The following is a 16,950-nucleotide window of genomic DNA, read 5'->3' on the forward strand; positions in this document are numbered from 1 at the left end:
AAGAATCAGGAGTTTTGTCTTCTTGTTCAATAGGTCTTAATGGGGTCGTACCTGATAAGCCTAAAGCAAACCCTGATGCAGAAGGCTAGAGGAAGGCAGTAATTAATTAGCCTGAGCTCTGAGAGAGGCAGCGGAGGTGCTGACAAGACCCGAGGGAGCTAAGGGGATTACTGATCCTGCACCTGAGACAGCGCTCGCTGGTGGCTTCCTAGGCACGGCAAACTGGAGGGGTTTGGGGAGCGTGCTGCCCTCATCCTCCTAGCCAGGGAGACTGCAAGCCATCTTTCCCCAGACCCCCACGGATGGACAAGCAGGCTTTGGGTGACTTAATGGCAGTGGGCATGTACGTGTCAGTCAATCAATTAATCAACAGGTATTTACTAAGGAGTATTCATTAGGAAGCAGTATGGCACAATGCACAGGGCCCTGGCTCTGGAGTTCCAGGGTCTGGAGTTAAATCCTTCTTACCTTAGGCAAGAGACTTTGCTGTCTGGGTCCTCAATGCATTCCTCTGTAAAAGAATTGGATTGGATTTCCAGTTCTAAAACTATGTATGACTCCAGGGCATTTTGATTCCCAGTCTCTGTCTCAGTTTCCTCAAATAGAAAATGCCTTAGAGGTTCAGGGAAAAAAAGAGTTTTTGGAATCAGAGGCCCTAGGTTCAAAGCCTAGCACTGTCATTTACTACACACAGGACTCTGGGCAGACAATTTACCACTCTGGGCCTCAGTTTCCTCCTCTGTAAAATTAATGGGCTGAACTAGAGGGCCTCAGGGCTGTCTCATTACTCTGCACCAGGCCCTGGGGATGCAAAGAACAAAGTGAGGAAGGCCCTCCCTCCAGGAGCCGACATTCCTGGGAATGTATCAGAGTATGCGCTCAGAAACAGGGTCCATGAGTTCTCCCATGTGTCTCTCTCTGTGTGCGGGTGGGGATGTGGATGTGGGGTGTTCGATTGCACGTGGGTTCATGCGCGTGCATATGTATGTATCATGCACAAGCATGCATGTGTGCGCACGTCTTCTCGGGCGTGCGTGTATTGGGGCACGCGAGCATGTGTATATGTATGCGTGCAAAGCATTCGTGAGTGTGCCTGTGTGAGTGTGAGTGTGTGTGTGCGACCGTGCACCCAGCAGCGATCTGCGAAGCGGCCGGCTGGAGGTGCTGTGTCCCCTCCCGCGGAGGAAGGAGGGCGGGCGGGCCGGCAAGCTGTATAAAGACAGCGGCTACCCGGCCGAGCTCTCAGTCTCTTGGAGCTGCCCAGCAGCCAGGGTCAGAATCCGGGAGGACGGACAGCCCAGCCCCAGCTCCAGCCTCAGCCCCAGCCTAAGTCTCCGTCTCAGCCCGCCTACGCCTCCCAGGTAAGGCTCGGCTTCTGGTCCTGTCTCCACAACCTCTCTGGGGTCCGGGGGCAGCCAGCCCTCTCTGCTCACTGCTCGGACGAGTCTTTCCAGGGGCTCGCGTGCTCTGTCCCTGTCTCCGTCCCCTATCCCCTCTGACTAGTCTGTTCCCCCATCCCCCTCTGAATAGCCCCATTCCTCCTATCTCCTCTGGTCGGGATCTGGAGAGGAAGCTCTTCCCCTCTAGCACGCCCCTCACCCCTTGCCCTGCCCTGGTTCCCGCTCCCAGCAGGGACCTTTCGGCAGTCACTTGGGGACAGGGAACTCCACCAAGTAGTTTTTCCCTCTTTGTTCCTATCTTTGTGGGGCGTGCCTGCTGCTGCTAGATCTGCCAAGGTGGGCGCTGACTCCTGAGCACAGCCCATCAGAGATTCCGGAGCAGAGGCTCGGGGACAAAGGTGGTCAGGCAGTAAGAAAGCCTAAAGCAGCCTGTCTCCAGCCCGCTATGGGACCTAAGGATGCCAGGGCTCAGGTCGCGATCTCCTCTCTAGCTCCTCTTTCGAAGTCCCGTGGGACTTGGCAGTTTCAGATATGGAAATGACCACACTGCCAGCAAACCAGCCTAGATTAGGGTCTAAATATATAGCTGGAAGAGGGGGTCCTCAGTGACCATACAGGCTACTCCACCCCAACATTTTACAGTGGTGGAAACCGAGGCCCACGAAGGTAAGTTACTAAGGTGTAACGTAAGCAACAGAGGTGAGATTTGAACTCAGGCCCTCCAATCACAGTTTTCCACTGCTCCCCACTTAGCACTCAGTTATTTACTAGAGCTCAGGGCAGTGTTTGGGGAATCTCTTAAGCTGAGACTTGCATTCAATGCTTGAAGGGGTGTGGAATATATTTGAATTCAGGCTTTGGAGCCCAAGATCTTTTAGTTAAAGAAGCTATAAGTGGGAATGGTAACCACTCCCCAGCCCCACCCCCACCCCGTCTCTTGCCTGCATCTGTTTTGAGTGGTTACCCTTTTCTTAGGATTGTCTAGCCCCAGCTGTAAATACATGAAAAATATCTGTGTGGAAAGTGGAAGAAGAGTCAGTTTCATGAAGCTTTCCCCAAGTTTGTGTGCCTAGGCTAGCCCAAGGACGCTGTGGAGTCAGGCATTGAAATGAAGGTCAGGGATGGATGGGCAATAAAAGAGTCCCTTGGAACTTAGGGGGAGAATGAGCAGTTGTAAAAAGTCTTCTTCACCCCAAGCCCTCCCCATTCAATGGCTCACAACGGGATAATTAGGTTTTAAGAAGGGGGAGAGGGCCTCATTAAATAGCTTTATAGTCCTTTGAAGATATTTGCTGTGGTGAGAGACTCTGAAACTTCTTTTCTTCAGCTTTGCAGAAGGAGTCCTGCTAACTTGGGGTTTTTCTTTTTTAAAAGTGCGGCAGCTGCCTTTGTGTCCCCTTTATTTATTCCTTGAAAATGTGGAGATCAAATGGGCTCGCCTAGAAAAGGCAGGAGAGAGCTGCTGCGGGAAAGGCTGCTGGGCTTCACTGCTCACTTTTCTATGGCATAGTCAGGGCTCAACTTCCCTCGAGTTCCCCTGGACCTAAATAAGTAGCTCAAGGGGTTTTCTCTCCTCTTCCCAAGCCGGACTCTGGTTGGGAGTGGGCATGAGGTGGGGTGGGGCTAGTAGGCGGTGTCTGTCTTTGAAACAACTTAACCCTTTTATTTTCCCTCCTGTAAATAAATACTTGGTTGTGTGGACAGGACAGCTATTGTAAGGGCATGACGCTGAGGCAGCTGCCTTGGAAACCGAAAGCCAAAAAAAAGGGGGGGGGCACCAGGAAATGGAGCAATCCCTGTATTTTGCTGCCAAACTGATAAAAAACAGATTCGTTCCTACCTTTAAACACACACACACACACACACACACACACACACACACACAACATTCCAGAGAACTTGGTGTACCTGGGTCAGCCAGGAATTCGGAGCTGGGCTTTAGCCTCTATTTGAAACAGCCCTCAGAGACATGAGAAGGTATTAGGGTCTACTAACAAGCCCAACGCTGGGAGGGAGAGGAGAGAGCTTGGGGCTTTCTGGATGCAGAGTCCCTCCCTAATCAGGAACAGTTGGGTTTTGTGTGACAATTGTAAGCTGGGAGGGGAGGGAGGCTCCTGTTTCCAGCTAGCCTCTGGGGAAGCCAGTGAAAATGTCTCAGAGAGGCTTCAGAGACTGGCTAAGCAGAGGCAGGGTTTGACTTCTTTCTCGGGCTTTTGACTGGGTTACACGAACAGTTTCTGACTCTGTTAGTTTTTAAAGAAATACCTAGCAGTCATGTAAGGCTCCATCCATAGGAACTGGATTCAGACACTGTCTGTCACTCACTCCTGGTGTGAAGAAGGGGATGTCTCTGCCTCCCTCTAGGAGGCTGAACTACTTGGCTTTCAAGGGCTCTTCAGCTCTGTCTAATGCGGATGTACAGTGCCAGCAAACTTTTAGACCATACTTAGACTGGACCCCTAAGGAAATTATTTTTACTCCTTTGTACAAAATAAAAAAAAAAAGACTTTTCGATTAAGTTGCATGTATGTTCAATGGTATAACTGAGAAGACAAAGGCTGTTTCTATATTAAGGATTTTAAAGGTCAGAAAAAGTGTAGCCGGAGGACACATACTTTCTCTCTCTCTTTTTAAGCATAAAAAATGGGGAATGGGGAAGGGAGGGGCAAAGTTCCTCAGCTTGGCAAACTGGGTTAAGCTGTGAATGTTTGACGCCTTTGTTACCTGAAAGGCATAATTTAGGACTTCTCAATTACCCAGTGGCTGCTATCTAGATACCAAAATGACTTCCCACAGTGAATCTTAGAATGGATGCTCTTACACCTTGGTTTAATAGGAAATAGCTCTTTGTTGACCCCAGTGAGGAAGGGAAGAGAGGCCCAAAGCTTTGGTTAAAGGTTCTTAACTGGGTGGAGTTTGGGCAGCAAAGCTATCTCCCAGAAGCTGTAAACCACTGTGGGGTAAGCCTCTGATAAGGAAGTGGAGCCAGGTGGCTGGTCTCTGGGAGCCTGCCTCCTCTCCTTTCTTGTACATAAACACCTTTCCTGGGAGTTCTTCTTGTGAGATGCAGGGCTTGCAGTGGGGAAAGCTCTGGGGCTGTTAACAGAGCACCTGGGTCCCAATCCTTCGGCTTTTACGTGCTGCCTAGGTGACCTTAGACAAGTCCCTTTCCCCTCCTGGAGTGGCTTCAGTTGGACTACATTGCCCCTGAGGTACCTTTCAACTCTAGATCTCTGATCCCTGATCCAGTGATAACATAATAGTCAATAATTACTAGATGTTTATTAAGCACCTACTATGCACCAGGCATTGTGCCAAGCTCTGAGGCTAGTAATAAGAAAAAGGAAAGACAATTCCTGCTCTGGAGGGTGGTCTAGGGAAAGGGCCAAGCTAGTAAAATGCCTTTTCCAGCACTGGGCTAATCTGGGTGGGAATTAATCCCCTGGATGGCCTGCCAGAGTGGACAGCAGCCTTTAATTATATCGAAGTCTGATCTAGCTAAACCCACCCTTCCACCCCCCCCCCCCCCCCCCCCCATGTCTGCAGTGTGGGGGGCATTTGAACACAATAGAGTGGATCAGGTTTCGGAGGGTTCATCTGATGATGCTCAGGCCGAGGACCGGGGGTGGGGCAGGGGATGCCGAAGCAACATCCTCTCTAGGTTTGTGGGAAATGTGCCTAAAGCCCTGGGGAGAGGAGGGCATGCTCCCTCTGTGTGAATAGGGGTCAAGGTTTATTTATGCCCCTGTGGTCCCTGGGCAGCCCCTGATTTGCATGAAACAAGCTCACCCTGGGTCATTCCTGAATACTGTGGGAGGGCTGCATTGTTGGCTGGGGAAGGAAACAGACCACTTGTCCTTGCTTGGGCTGCAGGAGCAGATGGTCAAGGCCGCCCGATGCACCTTCTATGCCAGGGCCATGTTTGTGAGCATAGATTTCAAGCAGGTTTGGGAAGGCGGAGGCTGGCCCCAGTTTCTGGCTCCTTGAGTCTGGCTAGCTATCCCTTCTACAGTAAGCAGTTATTAAATACCTATCTCCCAGACACTGAGCTCATGGGGAGACAGACAAAAGAAGGGAAAGAAAGGAAACATGTTTATCAAATGCCTACTGTGTGCTAAAGGCTTCACAATTGTTATCTCCTTTGATGATAATTGTGGGGTTTTTATATGTATTGAACAGTGGTGGTTCATTGGAAAGGTGGGTTGGGGTTACCTTGTGAAGGTTTAAAAATGCTAAGCTAAAAGGTCTGCACTTTGCCTCTTAGGCAGTGTGGAGCCATGGAAGGATTTAGGAATTAGACTTACTCTGCCTGGCCCCAGGAGGCAGAATTAGGAGTCAGAGGTGCTGGAAAGGGCTGGGGGGGGGGGTGCTGCAAAGAGATAAATTTGGGCTTTATAGAAGGTAAAACTTCTTAATAATTAGATAGTGGACAGAAAGTCATTTCCCTAGTCAGGTTCAAGGTCTTCCTGTGGCACACACTGGCTGTGAGACAAAGGATGAGCGACTGTAACCTGTGGAGAACCTCATGGGTAGCATCGTTTTTCACATTCATTATTAACCTTATTGGTGTTCAAATTTGGAGAGAGCACAGACATGAGCTTTGGCCCAGAACAGTCCTGGGAATGCTTTCAGGCTGAGCCAGGGTGGTAGGGATGGGCCAGGAAGGACTGGGCCATAGAGGAGAAGCCCACTCCCACACCTGTGGCATCTTCCAGAGCACATGGCCCCTAGAATCTTTACATTTACGTGCCAACACAGTCTACTGCATGAAAGTCAACATTTATTCCTGGGAGCATGCTGGGGCCTGGTGGGTGTTTCATCACCTGCTACATGTCAAGTGCTATCAAATCACCAATAGGATTTATTGATCAGTTGGGTGTGCTGGGTCCTATTCTGGAGATAAACAGAAAAATGAAATGTTCTCCTGCCTTCAAGCAGCATCCAGTCTACCCACAACTTCCGGATGATTGGGAAAATGAAATTGTGGTCATTGTGTTTACATAATAATTCATGCATTAGTCCAACCTCTCATTCAACAGATGAGGGAAACTGAGGCCCATAAGGGAGAAGAAGCCGGTGATCAGAGGAATGGGGATTCCCACCTCCATCCTCTCGTTTCCAAATCTAAGGCTCTTTGCCCACATTTCACTGCCTCTTGCCATCATGGAACCACATGGATGGGAGGAGGAGATAGACGTTTGCCTGTGGGCATGGATTTTAAAGTTAAATGTTTGGCCTTTTGTAGTGCCCACCACAGGGGAATGAGGTCCTTCATCTCGGGGATTCCTCCCCTTATCACTTTGACAAACATGCTTTCGAACACGAAGGATCTCTGGAAGGAGATATTTGAATCTAGGTCTTAATTCCAACTCTGTTTCTTACTAGGTAGGTCCCTGGGCCTCAGTTTCCTTCTTTGTTAAATGAGGAATCTTGAATGAGGTGATCAGCTCCAAGGTCCCTGAAGGCAGCCTGACTCCTTCTCACCTGTAAAACTTGTGGGTTGGACTTGCTGGCTTCTCTTGACTCTTCTAGCTTTAATTCATGTGATCTCAGGACCTTAGGTTTCCAGCTGTAGATTCAACATCTTGGAGGTCACTCTAGAGAGGTCTAGCTCAGGGGGAATCGAGACAGAGCAAGGGTTATTAACCTGAGGCTTATAGATTTAAAAACAAACAGTTTGATAACTATTTCAATGAATTTGGTCTGTTTTTTAATCTTATGTATTTTATTATATACATCTTAAGACATTCTTATGAGAAAAATGGTCCACAGGCTTCACCACATGGCCAAGAGGTCCATGGCACACCAAAGGTTAAGAACCCTGGGCTAGAGTGCTATGAATGGAGACATCCTGCTCCTTGCCAATGTGCCATCGGTAGATCAGGATGGATTAAATCAAGAATGGGAACACTTTGAGTCAAGAACTGTTTCTGATCATGGTCCAGATGCTGTTCTGATGGTCTATCATGTTACCAAGGTGTTTCGATGAAGGGAGCCTTCATGTCCTGAGTTATGGGGCCTCACAGCTCTGAGGGCCTCCTCTTCCTCTCTTCTGCACCTCAGGATTGGTGGAGCTCATGAAATCTCAGTGCTGGCAAAGGGCTGGGTTCTCCCCTCTTCCCCCCCCCCCCCATCTGGGGCTTCCAAAGGTAGGGAAGCTTTTCATCCCACCTGCTAGCATGGAGTTCTTCCTCATTTCCCTTGGAGTAGGCAGCAAACCCACCTAAGAGCCAGCAGGCATGAAGGGGGACCTTTGGGTGACATTTGGCCTGATAAGTCCCTGCCCCTGCCCCAAGTAAGAGGCCAGTGGGGAGTGAATTACTGCTTTCTTCCAGCAGAGGGTGATCTGACCAGCCCTCACAGGTCTATGTTGCTAAAGAGACTCAACTGTGGAAGAGATCAAGTCAGTGTTCTTCCAGTGTGGGCAGGGAGGTCCTGAAAGGCCTCTGCCTGCCTAGCTCCCTCTGTCTCCCTTCCTCCCTCCCCCCCTTTCTCTCTGCATCTTTCTCTTCCTTTCTGTCTCTTTCTGCCTTTTTTCTGTCTCTGTCTTTCTCTGCAAACACACTCTTTAGCTGAACAACATAATGTATATCAGATTCTTCAGAAAGCATTAGGAAGTGGTTTCTTATCCCCAGTCTCAGTGGAGACTGACCCAGATCTCAGGACCATGGCTAGAAAGGACTCTGGAGGCCATCTAACCTGGCCCCTGGGGGAGACTTTAAGTAACTTGTCCAACTATCAGACAGTGACAGAGTTGGGATTTGAATCCAGGTTCCCCGATTCCAAAACCAGCTCTATCTGCTATGCCGAAACAATCACAGCTCGCATTTACAAAGTGTTTCAATGAGGTTTATAAAGCACTCTGTAAACATGGTCTCACTGGACCCTCACCAAAGGGAGGAAGATGCTCTTACATTATCCTCATTATACTGAAGAGGAAAGTGAGACCGGAGCAGACTGAAGTCACTTGCCCAGTCATACAGGAGCAAGATTCTAAAGCAAGATTTGAACACAGGTCCTCCTGCCTCCCAGCCCCCCACTTTCTCTACTGCACCATCTAGTGGAGTCCCAATGTCATTTCAGGACCATTTCCTTCTAATACAGAAGGGGAAAGAGAAGGCCAGGGAAGCTGAGCTTTCATTCTAATAGATTGCTGTACTTGAAGGCGGTGTGTGTGTGTGTGTGTGTGTGTGTGTGTGTGTGTGTGTGTGTGTGTGTGTGTGTGTGTGTGCTCTTGACCTCTCAAGCTCGCTGTATCTACTTCCTCGTTGTACTTAAAGTTCCAAATGATTTTAATAATAATAATTTTTTTTAAAGATAGTAATTTCTCAAATGAGATTTCAGCTTTACAAGATCCTGTAAGGACATTTAGGAAATTCAGGCCTTCTGTTTCCATACTATAGATGCTCCATACAATGGGTTTGTGCTTTTGAAAGAGAGGGTTGCCATTAATAAAATTAATTTGCTTTTTAAGGGCATCTTTTCATTTTTTTCCAAAAGGAATCTTACTGCTATCCCCAGGATACGAGATTCAGATATTGGATGACCTTTATTTCAAATGCACAGGAGAGCAGGAGCTCTGATTACTAGGCTCCTTATTTAGGTCTCCCTCCCCCCCTCCCCCCCCCCCCCCCCCCTCCCCCCCTCTCTTCTCTTTCCCCGCCCCCTCTCTTCCCAACCCCGCCCTCCCCCCCCCCCCCCCCCCCCCCCCCCCCACCTCCAGCTTGCTGGGCAATCTGAAAGGACCCCATCCATGGGATCACTCAGGTCATTGGTGGGAGCGATAATAGTCTCCAGACTGGAGTGGAAAAGGGGGAGCTGGGGAGCTGTCCTCTTGGCCTGTAACAGGCCCAGAACCCCGCTGTCTGACTCCCCACTGTGTCAGAAGACACTTAATGAGGAGAGAGCCAGGCTGAAGGAGGGGAAGGCAAAGGAGGGGGCAGGGAAGTGTTCCTTGTCATCATAAATAATTTTTTTTGGCACAGAATTCAGTGATTTACCAAATCAAATTAACATTGCCCAGAGGGCAGAGGCAAAATACAAAACAATTACTGCTCAGTTCTCCAAGTCCCTTCTCCCCCAGTGCCCTGGGGTTTGAGACCAGAGAGAGCTGGCAGCAGCCCAAAACCATGGATGTCAGAGAGGGGGAGAGGGGAGTAAAGGCAGAAATGAGCCTTTCCAAGATCATTATTTAGAAAAGAAAAAAAAAGCATTAAGATGTCTTCGTTTCTGAATGCATGCCATGAGCTCCCTGCCCTAGAGCCCCAGGTCCTACTTACTCTCCCTGGGGCTCATTTCCCCCCTCAGGAAAATAAGGGCATGGGACCAGATAACATCCAAGGCGGTTTCCCATTCTGACTCTTATCCTGTGATAATGACCCTGTTGGCCAGCTCGGTGTCTTTGGGCTAGCCCAGCAATGGCTGAACTTCAGAATTACAGCATCATGGGCTGGAGAGTTGGAAGGGACAGTGGGGTCACTGATCCCAACCCCTTCGTTTCACAGATAAAGAAACTGAGTTCCAGAGAAGTTATGCAATTACATCATGTTCTGGATGGAATTTGGGTGTAGGCAGCCAAGTGGAGAGGGGCAGTCAGGGGGTGCCATCGTGCACAGAGTGCTAGGCTTAGAGTAAGGAAGACTCATGTTCCTGAGTTCAAATCTGGCCTCAGATACTTATTAGCTGTGTGACGTTGGGCAAGTCACTTCACCTATTTGCCTCAGTTTCCTCATCTGTAAAACAAGCTGGAGAAGGAAATGGCAAACCATTCCAGTATTTCTGCCAAGAAAACCCCAAATGGGGTCATGGAGAGTAGACATAACCAAAATGACTGAATAACAACTGATCCAGGCCTTGTGCCAGTGTTTCAAGACGATCCATTCTTTTTAAGGTCTCTGGGACACTAGTGATGATGGTTAAGAGCTGAGGTGTCTTGAAGGCTTTCGATGCCCACAGTGTCTGTTACCACACTTTTATCTCACAAAGCCCTGGGAGGCAGATGATCATTAGCCTTGAACCTCACAGACTCAGCTGAGTTAGGGTCTGGCCCAGGACCACACAACCAGTGAGTGTCTGAGGCAGGAGTCCAGCCTCCATCTTCCTGACTCCAGGCCTCATGCTCTCTCCTCAATGCCCTTAGGGAGAGACTTCCCACGCTGGAACAGACTGCCTTGCAAGGAAGTAGTTAATAAAATTAATGGCTCACTTCTATGTCACAAAGATCTGGGTTCGAATCCCAGTTCTGCTGGTTAGGCTACTACCATCATGGCCTTGGGGAAGAAAGTCACTTTCCCCTTCTGGGCCTTTTCTGGAAAATAAGGGCCTTGGGCTCTGTGGTTTCCAAGGTCCCTTTTAGTTCAACGACTCTGTGTCCACAGGTGTCATAGTTAAGCATCAAGCCCCTGGATACTTGGTCCTTAAATAACTATCTAAATGGAGCAACAGAGGGAATGCTCTGCCTCCCAGACAGCAGCTGGCCAACAGGAGGGCTTCCCCAAGCCACTCATGTCTCTCCAAAGTCAGCAATGTGCACCAAGAAGGAAGGCTTCTCGCCAGTCCTGACATTTTGAGCATTTTTCCTGGATTCTTCCTAATTAGAAACTGAGCGTGGCCCAGAGCCTAGGGCTTGGGCTTCCATGTGAATGGGAAATATAGGGCTGGAGGCTTTCACTTGTTTTTATTTAATGCAAATCCAGCATGGAATATTGTCATTGGGTGCACACAATCTCGATCTTGAGCAAAGCTGTTCCCTGCCTCTGGGGGTGCAGAGGAGCTAGCTCCAAGGGGTCCCCTGTGCAGAGAGATCATGTCATCATCTGTGTGGTGGAAGCAGAGTGGGGGCCTGACGGGTCCTTGGCCCACAGAGTGCTCAACTGATTTCACACCCAGGGATCACAGCCAACCTGATGAGGTCATAGGCATACGGTGCAGCAATAATAATAAAAATAAAAAACTCCACACAGAAAGTGGTCATTCCTTTTTTTGGGAGAACAGATGGATTTAGACCCAGCTAAGTGTCATATTTATTTAGACCAGCTTTGATTTGCCTCCGTTGCCCCCCTTTTATTTGTAAACCAGGGCTAAATAAGTCTTTAGACTTTTAATTAATTAATTACATTATTTTAGTAAATAAATATAAACCCCTTAAAGGTACTAGACTATTCTTTTTTTTTATTTGGCAGGTGAGTAGGGGCAGAGCCTTTATATAACCCAGTCTAGTACATGGCTGGTACACAATAGATATTTAGTATTTCTTTGTTGATTGATTTTCCAAACTATCCTGGAAACATTAGAATGTAAGCTCCTTGAGGACAGATCTCTCCCTCCTCCTCTCCCTTTCCTCCTCCCTCTCTTCCTTCTTCTCTCTCTCCCTCCCTCCCTTCCTTACTTCCTTCTTCCTCCCCCTCCCACCCCCACCCCAGCATAGTAACTGTCACATAGCCCATGGGTAATGAATGGTTGTTAATTGATTTTCTGAAGTTCCCTGAAAACTTTGGAATGTAAGCCCCCTTGAGTGTAGGGACTCTTTCCTCTTCTTGTTGCCACCTGGAACATAGCAGTGCTTAATAAATGCTGGCTGAATTAGGTGGAAGGAGCAGGATCATTCAGTGGGAGAATGGCTGGGTTTGTCTGTCTGAACCACTGCCCACTTGCTGAGTGAATCTTGGCTTCAATTTCTTTATCTGCAAAATGGGAGACTTGGACTAAATGATGCCCCTGTGTAGTCTCTTTCATCTCTATATGTATGGGAGCTGTGGAGAAGATTTTTTTCTCTGTGCGAGAATAACTTTGAAATATTTAGAGTCCCCAGAAAGGGCACAGGGTACTTCAGGAAATTATAGGTCATATGACCATAGTTTGAGAGCTGGCAGGGACCTTAGTTAGAGGCCATCTAATCTAACCCCCTCATTTTCACCTGTGAGTAAACTGAGGCCCAGAAAGGGGAAATAGCTTGCCTATGCTCATATAGCTTGTAAGTGGTAATGGGCCCTCACTAAAGGTCTTCAAAGGGAGACTGAATGACCCTTTGTCAGGGATGATAGAGAAGATACTCTTGATCAGGGCCAGGTAGGACTAGATGGTCTTGGAGGTTCCTTCCAGTGATGAGATACTGTGATAATCTTGCATAAGACCATCTAAGTACCAGGAGCATTTGAATGGGGGGGGGGGGCAAGAACAACTTTTAATCAGAGTGTTTCTTTCTTTCTTTTTCTCTCCTGCAGGCCATTTATTTGGGCCTTTACCAGTCATGGATCCATTCTCCTTTGATTACTCAGAACCAGTGAATTTCACAGACCTCAACTGGACATGCACCAACGGAGACTGCATTACCGTGGACACTGTCATGTGCCCTAGTGCAGCAGGCCGAAACGTCCTGTTGTACACCCTTTCCATCTTTTATATTTTCATCTTTGTAGTTGGCATGATTGCCAACTCCGTGGTGGTCTGGGTGAATCTCCAGGCCAAGACAACAGGTTATGAAACTCACCTGTACATCTTAAATTTGGCCATCGCCGATCTGTGTGTGGTCGTTACCATTCCCATCTGGGTGGTCTCCCTGGTCCAGCACAACCAATGGCCCATGGGAGAACTCACCTGTAAGGTTGCTCATCTCATCTTCTCCATCAACCTCTTTGGCAGTATCTTCTTCCTGACCTGCATGAGTGTGGACCGCTATCTCTCTGTGACCTATTTCACCAACACCAGCAGCCACAAGAAAAAGGTTGTCCGCCGCCTCATTTGTATTCTGGTGTGGCTACTGGCCATCTGTGTGTCACTGCCAGATGCTTACTATCTGAAAACCGTCACCTTGGCTGCCAACAATGAAACCTACTGCCGGTCCATCTATCCCGAGCACAGCATCAAGGAATGGCTGTTGGGCATGGAGCTGCTCTCCGTGGTCCTGGGGTTCATCATCCCTTTCTCCATCATTGCTGTCTTCTATTTCCTGCTGGCCAGAGCTATCTCAGCCTCCGGGGACCAGGAGAAGCACAGCAACCAGAAGATCATCTTCTCCTACGTCATCGTTTTCCTCATCTGCTGGCTGCCCTATCATGCTGTGCTGCTCCTAGACATCTTCTCCTTCCTCCACTTTATTCCCTTCAGCTGTCAGCTGGAAAACTTCCTCTACACAGCTCTCCATGTCACCCAGTGTCTATCCCTGGTGCATTGCTGTGTCAACCCAGTGCTCTACAGCTTCATTAACCGAAACTATCGGTACGAGTTGATGAAAGCTTTCATCTTCAAGTACTCAGCCAAAACGGGGCTCACCAAACTCATAGATGCCTCCCGAGTATCAGAAGCAGAGTACTCAGCTTTGGAGCAGAATGCCAAATGACCAGGGAGTTCCATCCCCAGAGACATCCCTTAGAATTTCTGTGCTTGACTTTCACAGGGCACAAAAGAAAGCTGAACCGGATTCCCGTTGGATAGAACCATTCCCATGGAGTCATCCATGTGTCTCTTCTCAGTGCCCAGCCTCAGTCATGGACAAGGAAAGTTCTGCATTCAACAAAGCCTTTGTGTGCTGTTGGAGATGTCATACTTCGAGTGAAGATTCCGTGAGAGAGAGCTTCAGAGTTCACTGTATATCTTGTATGCTGTATTGTATTTAAGACTGAAGACTTTTTATTTTCTGTTATCAGTGTACCTTGATACATTGTATTTGAAAGTTAAATATATTTTTATCTCCTGTTTGAAACATAAAGTTGACCTGTGTATCCAGAGTGCTGTAGTTTAAATGTTAGCATGGAATCTTCTTTGACTGTTCCTGTGACTAAAGATGACTTTCATTGTTAGCTGTATGGAAAATGTATGTATATAAATATCTATCTATCTATATATGTTGGTCTTGATTGAAATGTTTTATTTACAATAGCTTTATATGTGTATGGTGGTCTACACCAGCATGGGGCATGGAACATGAGCTGTTTGCTTTAAAATATAGCCTGTGGCATGAACAGTATTGTAAAGTTAGAGTTAATGCAAGACCTTGGATCCAGTTGGTTACTGGATCCACAGAAGGAACAGAGAGGGCTTATTGCAGAAAGTTCTATTTGTAACTTATTTTTTAAAATAAAAGTCTTTGTTCCAAAGGCATCTGATGATTCTGGCTTATCCTGTGGGGGGATTGGGGAACACAAACAGACAAGAAGACCAAGTCAACTGAGAAACATTAAGATGTAACTCTGTCTTGGGCCTGCATTTTTATTTGTTTCTAGGTTTGTATATGTAGCCATGCCAAAATCCCTACCTGCTTTCTGCTGCTGTCATGCACTCCTTTTTAAAAAGGACAAAAAGAGACTGTATTATGTGATAAGAGTTAAGGGTCAGCTTGAATTGTAGAATCTAGAAGACCACCCATAGAAGGATCGTCTCCATTCCATGAGTGTGTGTGTGTGTGTGTGTGTGTGTGTGTGTGTGAGAGAGAGAGAGAGAGAGAGAGAGAGAGACAGATAGACAGACAGACAGACAGAGACAGACAGACAGACAGAGAGAGACAGACAGACAGAGAGACAGAGAATCAGAGACAGAGAGACAGAGAATCAGAGACAGAGAGACAGAGACAGAGAGAAAGAGAAAAGAAGCTTAGACATGGAAGGCAACTCTCCTGTCTTATTTCCTGGGGTCAAGGTGATTTGACCATGGTGACAGATAGTATTTCCCAGATAGTCAGTCCCAGAGTCAGGATTCAAGTCCAGATCTGCTGTTTCTAAGGCCAGTGGCTTTCTACTAAACCCTCCTGCCTCTGAGAAAGTAAAGAAATCGGATGTGGTTATGTGTTCTTATGGGGCTTGTACTCTTGGGGAGGAGGGGGTTGACATACAAATAGATAATACTTTACAGCAGTGATTCTCAAAGCATGGTCCAGAGATCCTCCAGGGGATCCCAAGACTTTTGAGGGGTGATCCAGAAGGTCAAAACTCCTTTCATAGTAAATACTGACATTTTAATTATTAATGTAGTAAATATCACTAAATATAACCCATACAAAAGCTCTTGGGAGGATGTCTCAATTTTTCAGAGTATAAAGGGGTACTAAAACCAAAACATTTGAGAAATACTGCTTCATGGTAATGACTAGTCAGAGTCAATAGCTATAGTGCAGGATAATTGAACATGATCATGAAATGAGGTCCGAAGAGTGAAAGGGTCCTTTTAATATTTTATTTTTTCGTGGATTATTTTTTAAAAGCACATTTTATTGGTATGCTTTATTTTTATCGTATCGTGTATCGTTCTATCTCCCTGATAATAGAGTGCTTTTCAAATTTTTGAATAAATTGATGCCATTTGTTTTTGCATCACATACATTTCTTCTCTCCCACAGAGAGACCCCTTATGGTTAAGTAGAGAGAGGAAGAAATAGTTTGGCAAAAATAGATAGATAGAAAACTAGAGCATTGCTGAAGCATTCCCCATGTGCTGGGTAGTGTACTAAGCACTGGACATATATGCAAGCCAAGCCAAGAATCTACACTTTAATGGGGTGAGGACTATGATGTGGAGATGGCCAGATGTGCTCTGGCCAAGGTACTGTGACAGCTTCCCCAAATGTACACAAGGGCAAAGTCCAAGGTGGCAGTGGAGGGAACCATGAAGATGATGGTGGATGTTCAATTCAATAGAGTGCCTACTATGTGCCAGGCACTGTTGAAAACATGACATTATATGCAATGTTCTGTTCCCACGTACATCCCCCTTTCCCCAACTCTGGGGTTGGAGGGAAGTATCATCTTATGACTCTTCTTTGGAGCCACACTTGATTATAAGGAGATAAGTTCCTGGATGGAAGTGCAAGATTTGGATTCAAATCTCAGTTTTGCCATTTATTAGCTATATGACCTCAGGTCACACCCCTATTTTAAGCCCCTCTGTGCTTTAGATTCCTGATTTATAAAATGAGAGGATTGGGGCAGGAAGACTTTTGTGAACTAATTCTGGAGATAAAGAAGGTAGAATGCAAGCTCTTTGAGGGCAGGAAAACTTGCATTGTTTTTCCTGACTCAGAGGCTGGTTCTCTACCCTGTAGGCATCCCTGTGTCATCTATTGACTACAATAATTTAAATTTTAAAAAGAGTGAAAGAAATGGAATGATGAACAACTCTGATGACCAATCATGACTGGGAGAAGAGATTTGAAAGCACCTGTTCCTTGCAATAGAGAAGCGGGGGAGAAAAGGTGCACAATGTTCTATACATTGCCAGACTGGTTGCCACTGACTGGCTTTGCAGAACTATTTTTAATTTTCAAGGGAGGGGATTGTTGTGTTGGTGGAGGGGGGAGGGGTACATGACAGAATAATTGTGATATAAATTCAAAATGCAATAAAACAATAATTATTGTTCAAAAACGGAGGGGCTAGTCTAGCCATTCTAAGATCTCTGCCAGTTCAAACATTCTAACGAATTTTCAAGCTGGAATCACTGAGGAAGCATCTAGCTTCTAGTCTGGAGGGCTTATCAGAGAACGATCTTCTGGTATATATTCTTGGCCTGTTTCTAGGTCAGCATAATCCTTCCCTTTTATCCTGGACTTTGTTTAGCTCCT

At 47.0% G+C, this 16,950-nt stretch overlaps 1 protein-coding gene across 1 annotated transcript; it reads left to right on the forward strand.

The window, feature by feature from the left end:
- Nucleotides 1-973: 973 nt before the first annotated feature.
- Nucleotides 974-14,498, forward strand: ACKR3 (atypical chemokine receptor 3). Its single transcript, XM_069103145.1, has 2 exons — nucleotides 974-1,361; nucleotides 12,623-14,498. The coding sequence occupies exon 2, from the start codon at nucleotides 12,649-12,651 to the stop codon at nucleotides 13,735-13,737; it is 1,089 nt and encodes a 362-aa protein (XP_068959246.1). The 5' UTR covers nucleotides 974-1,361; nucleotides 12,623-12,648; the 3' UTR covers nucleotides 13,738-14,498.
- The last annotated feature ends 2,452 nt before the right edge of the window (nucleotides 14,499-16,950 follow it).

This window comes from Petaurus breviceps, unplaced genomic scaffold (assembly GCF_028583685.1).
Source record: "Petaurus breviceps papuanus isolate PSGF00001 unplaced genomic scaffold, PetGlider_PUasm1.0 567, whole genome shotgun sequence".
Lineage (NCBI taxonomy): Eukaryota > Metazoa > Chordata > Mammalia > Diprotodontia > Petauridae > Petaurus > Petaurus breviceps.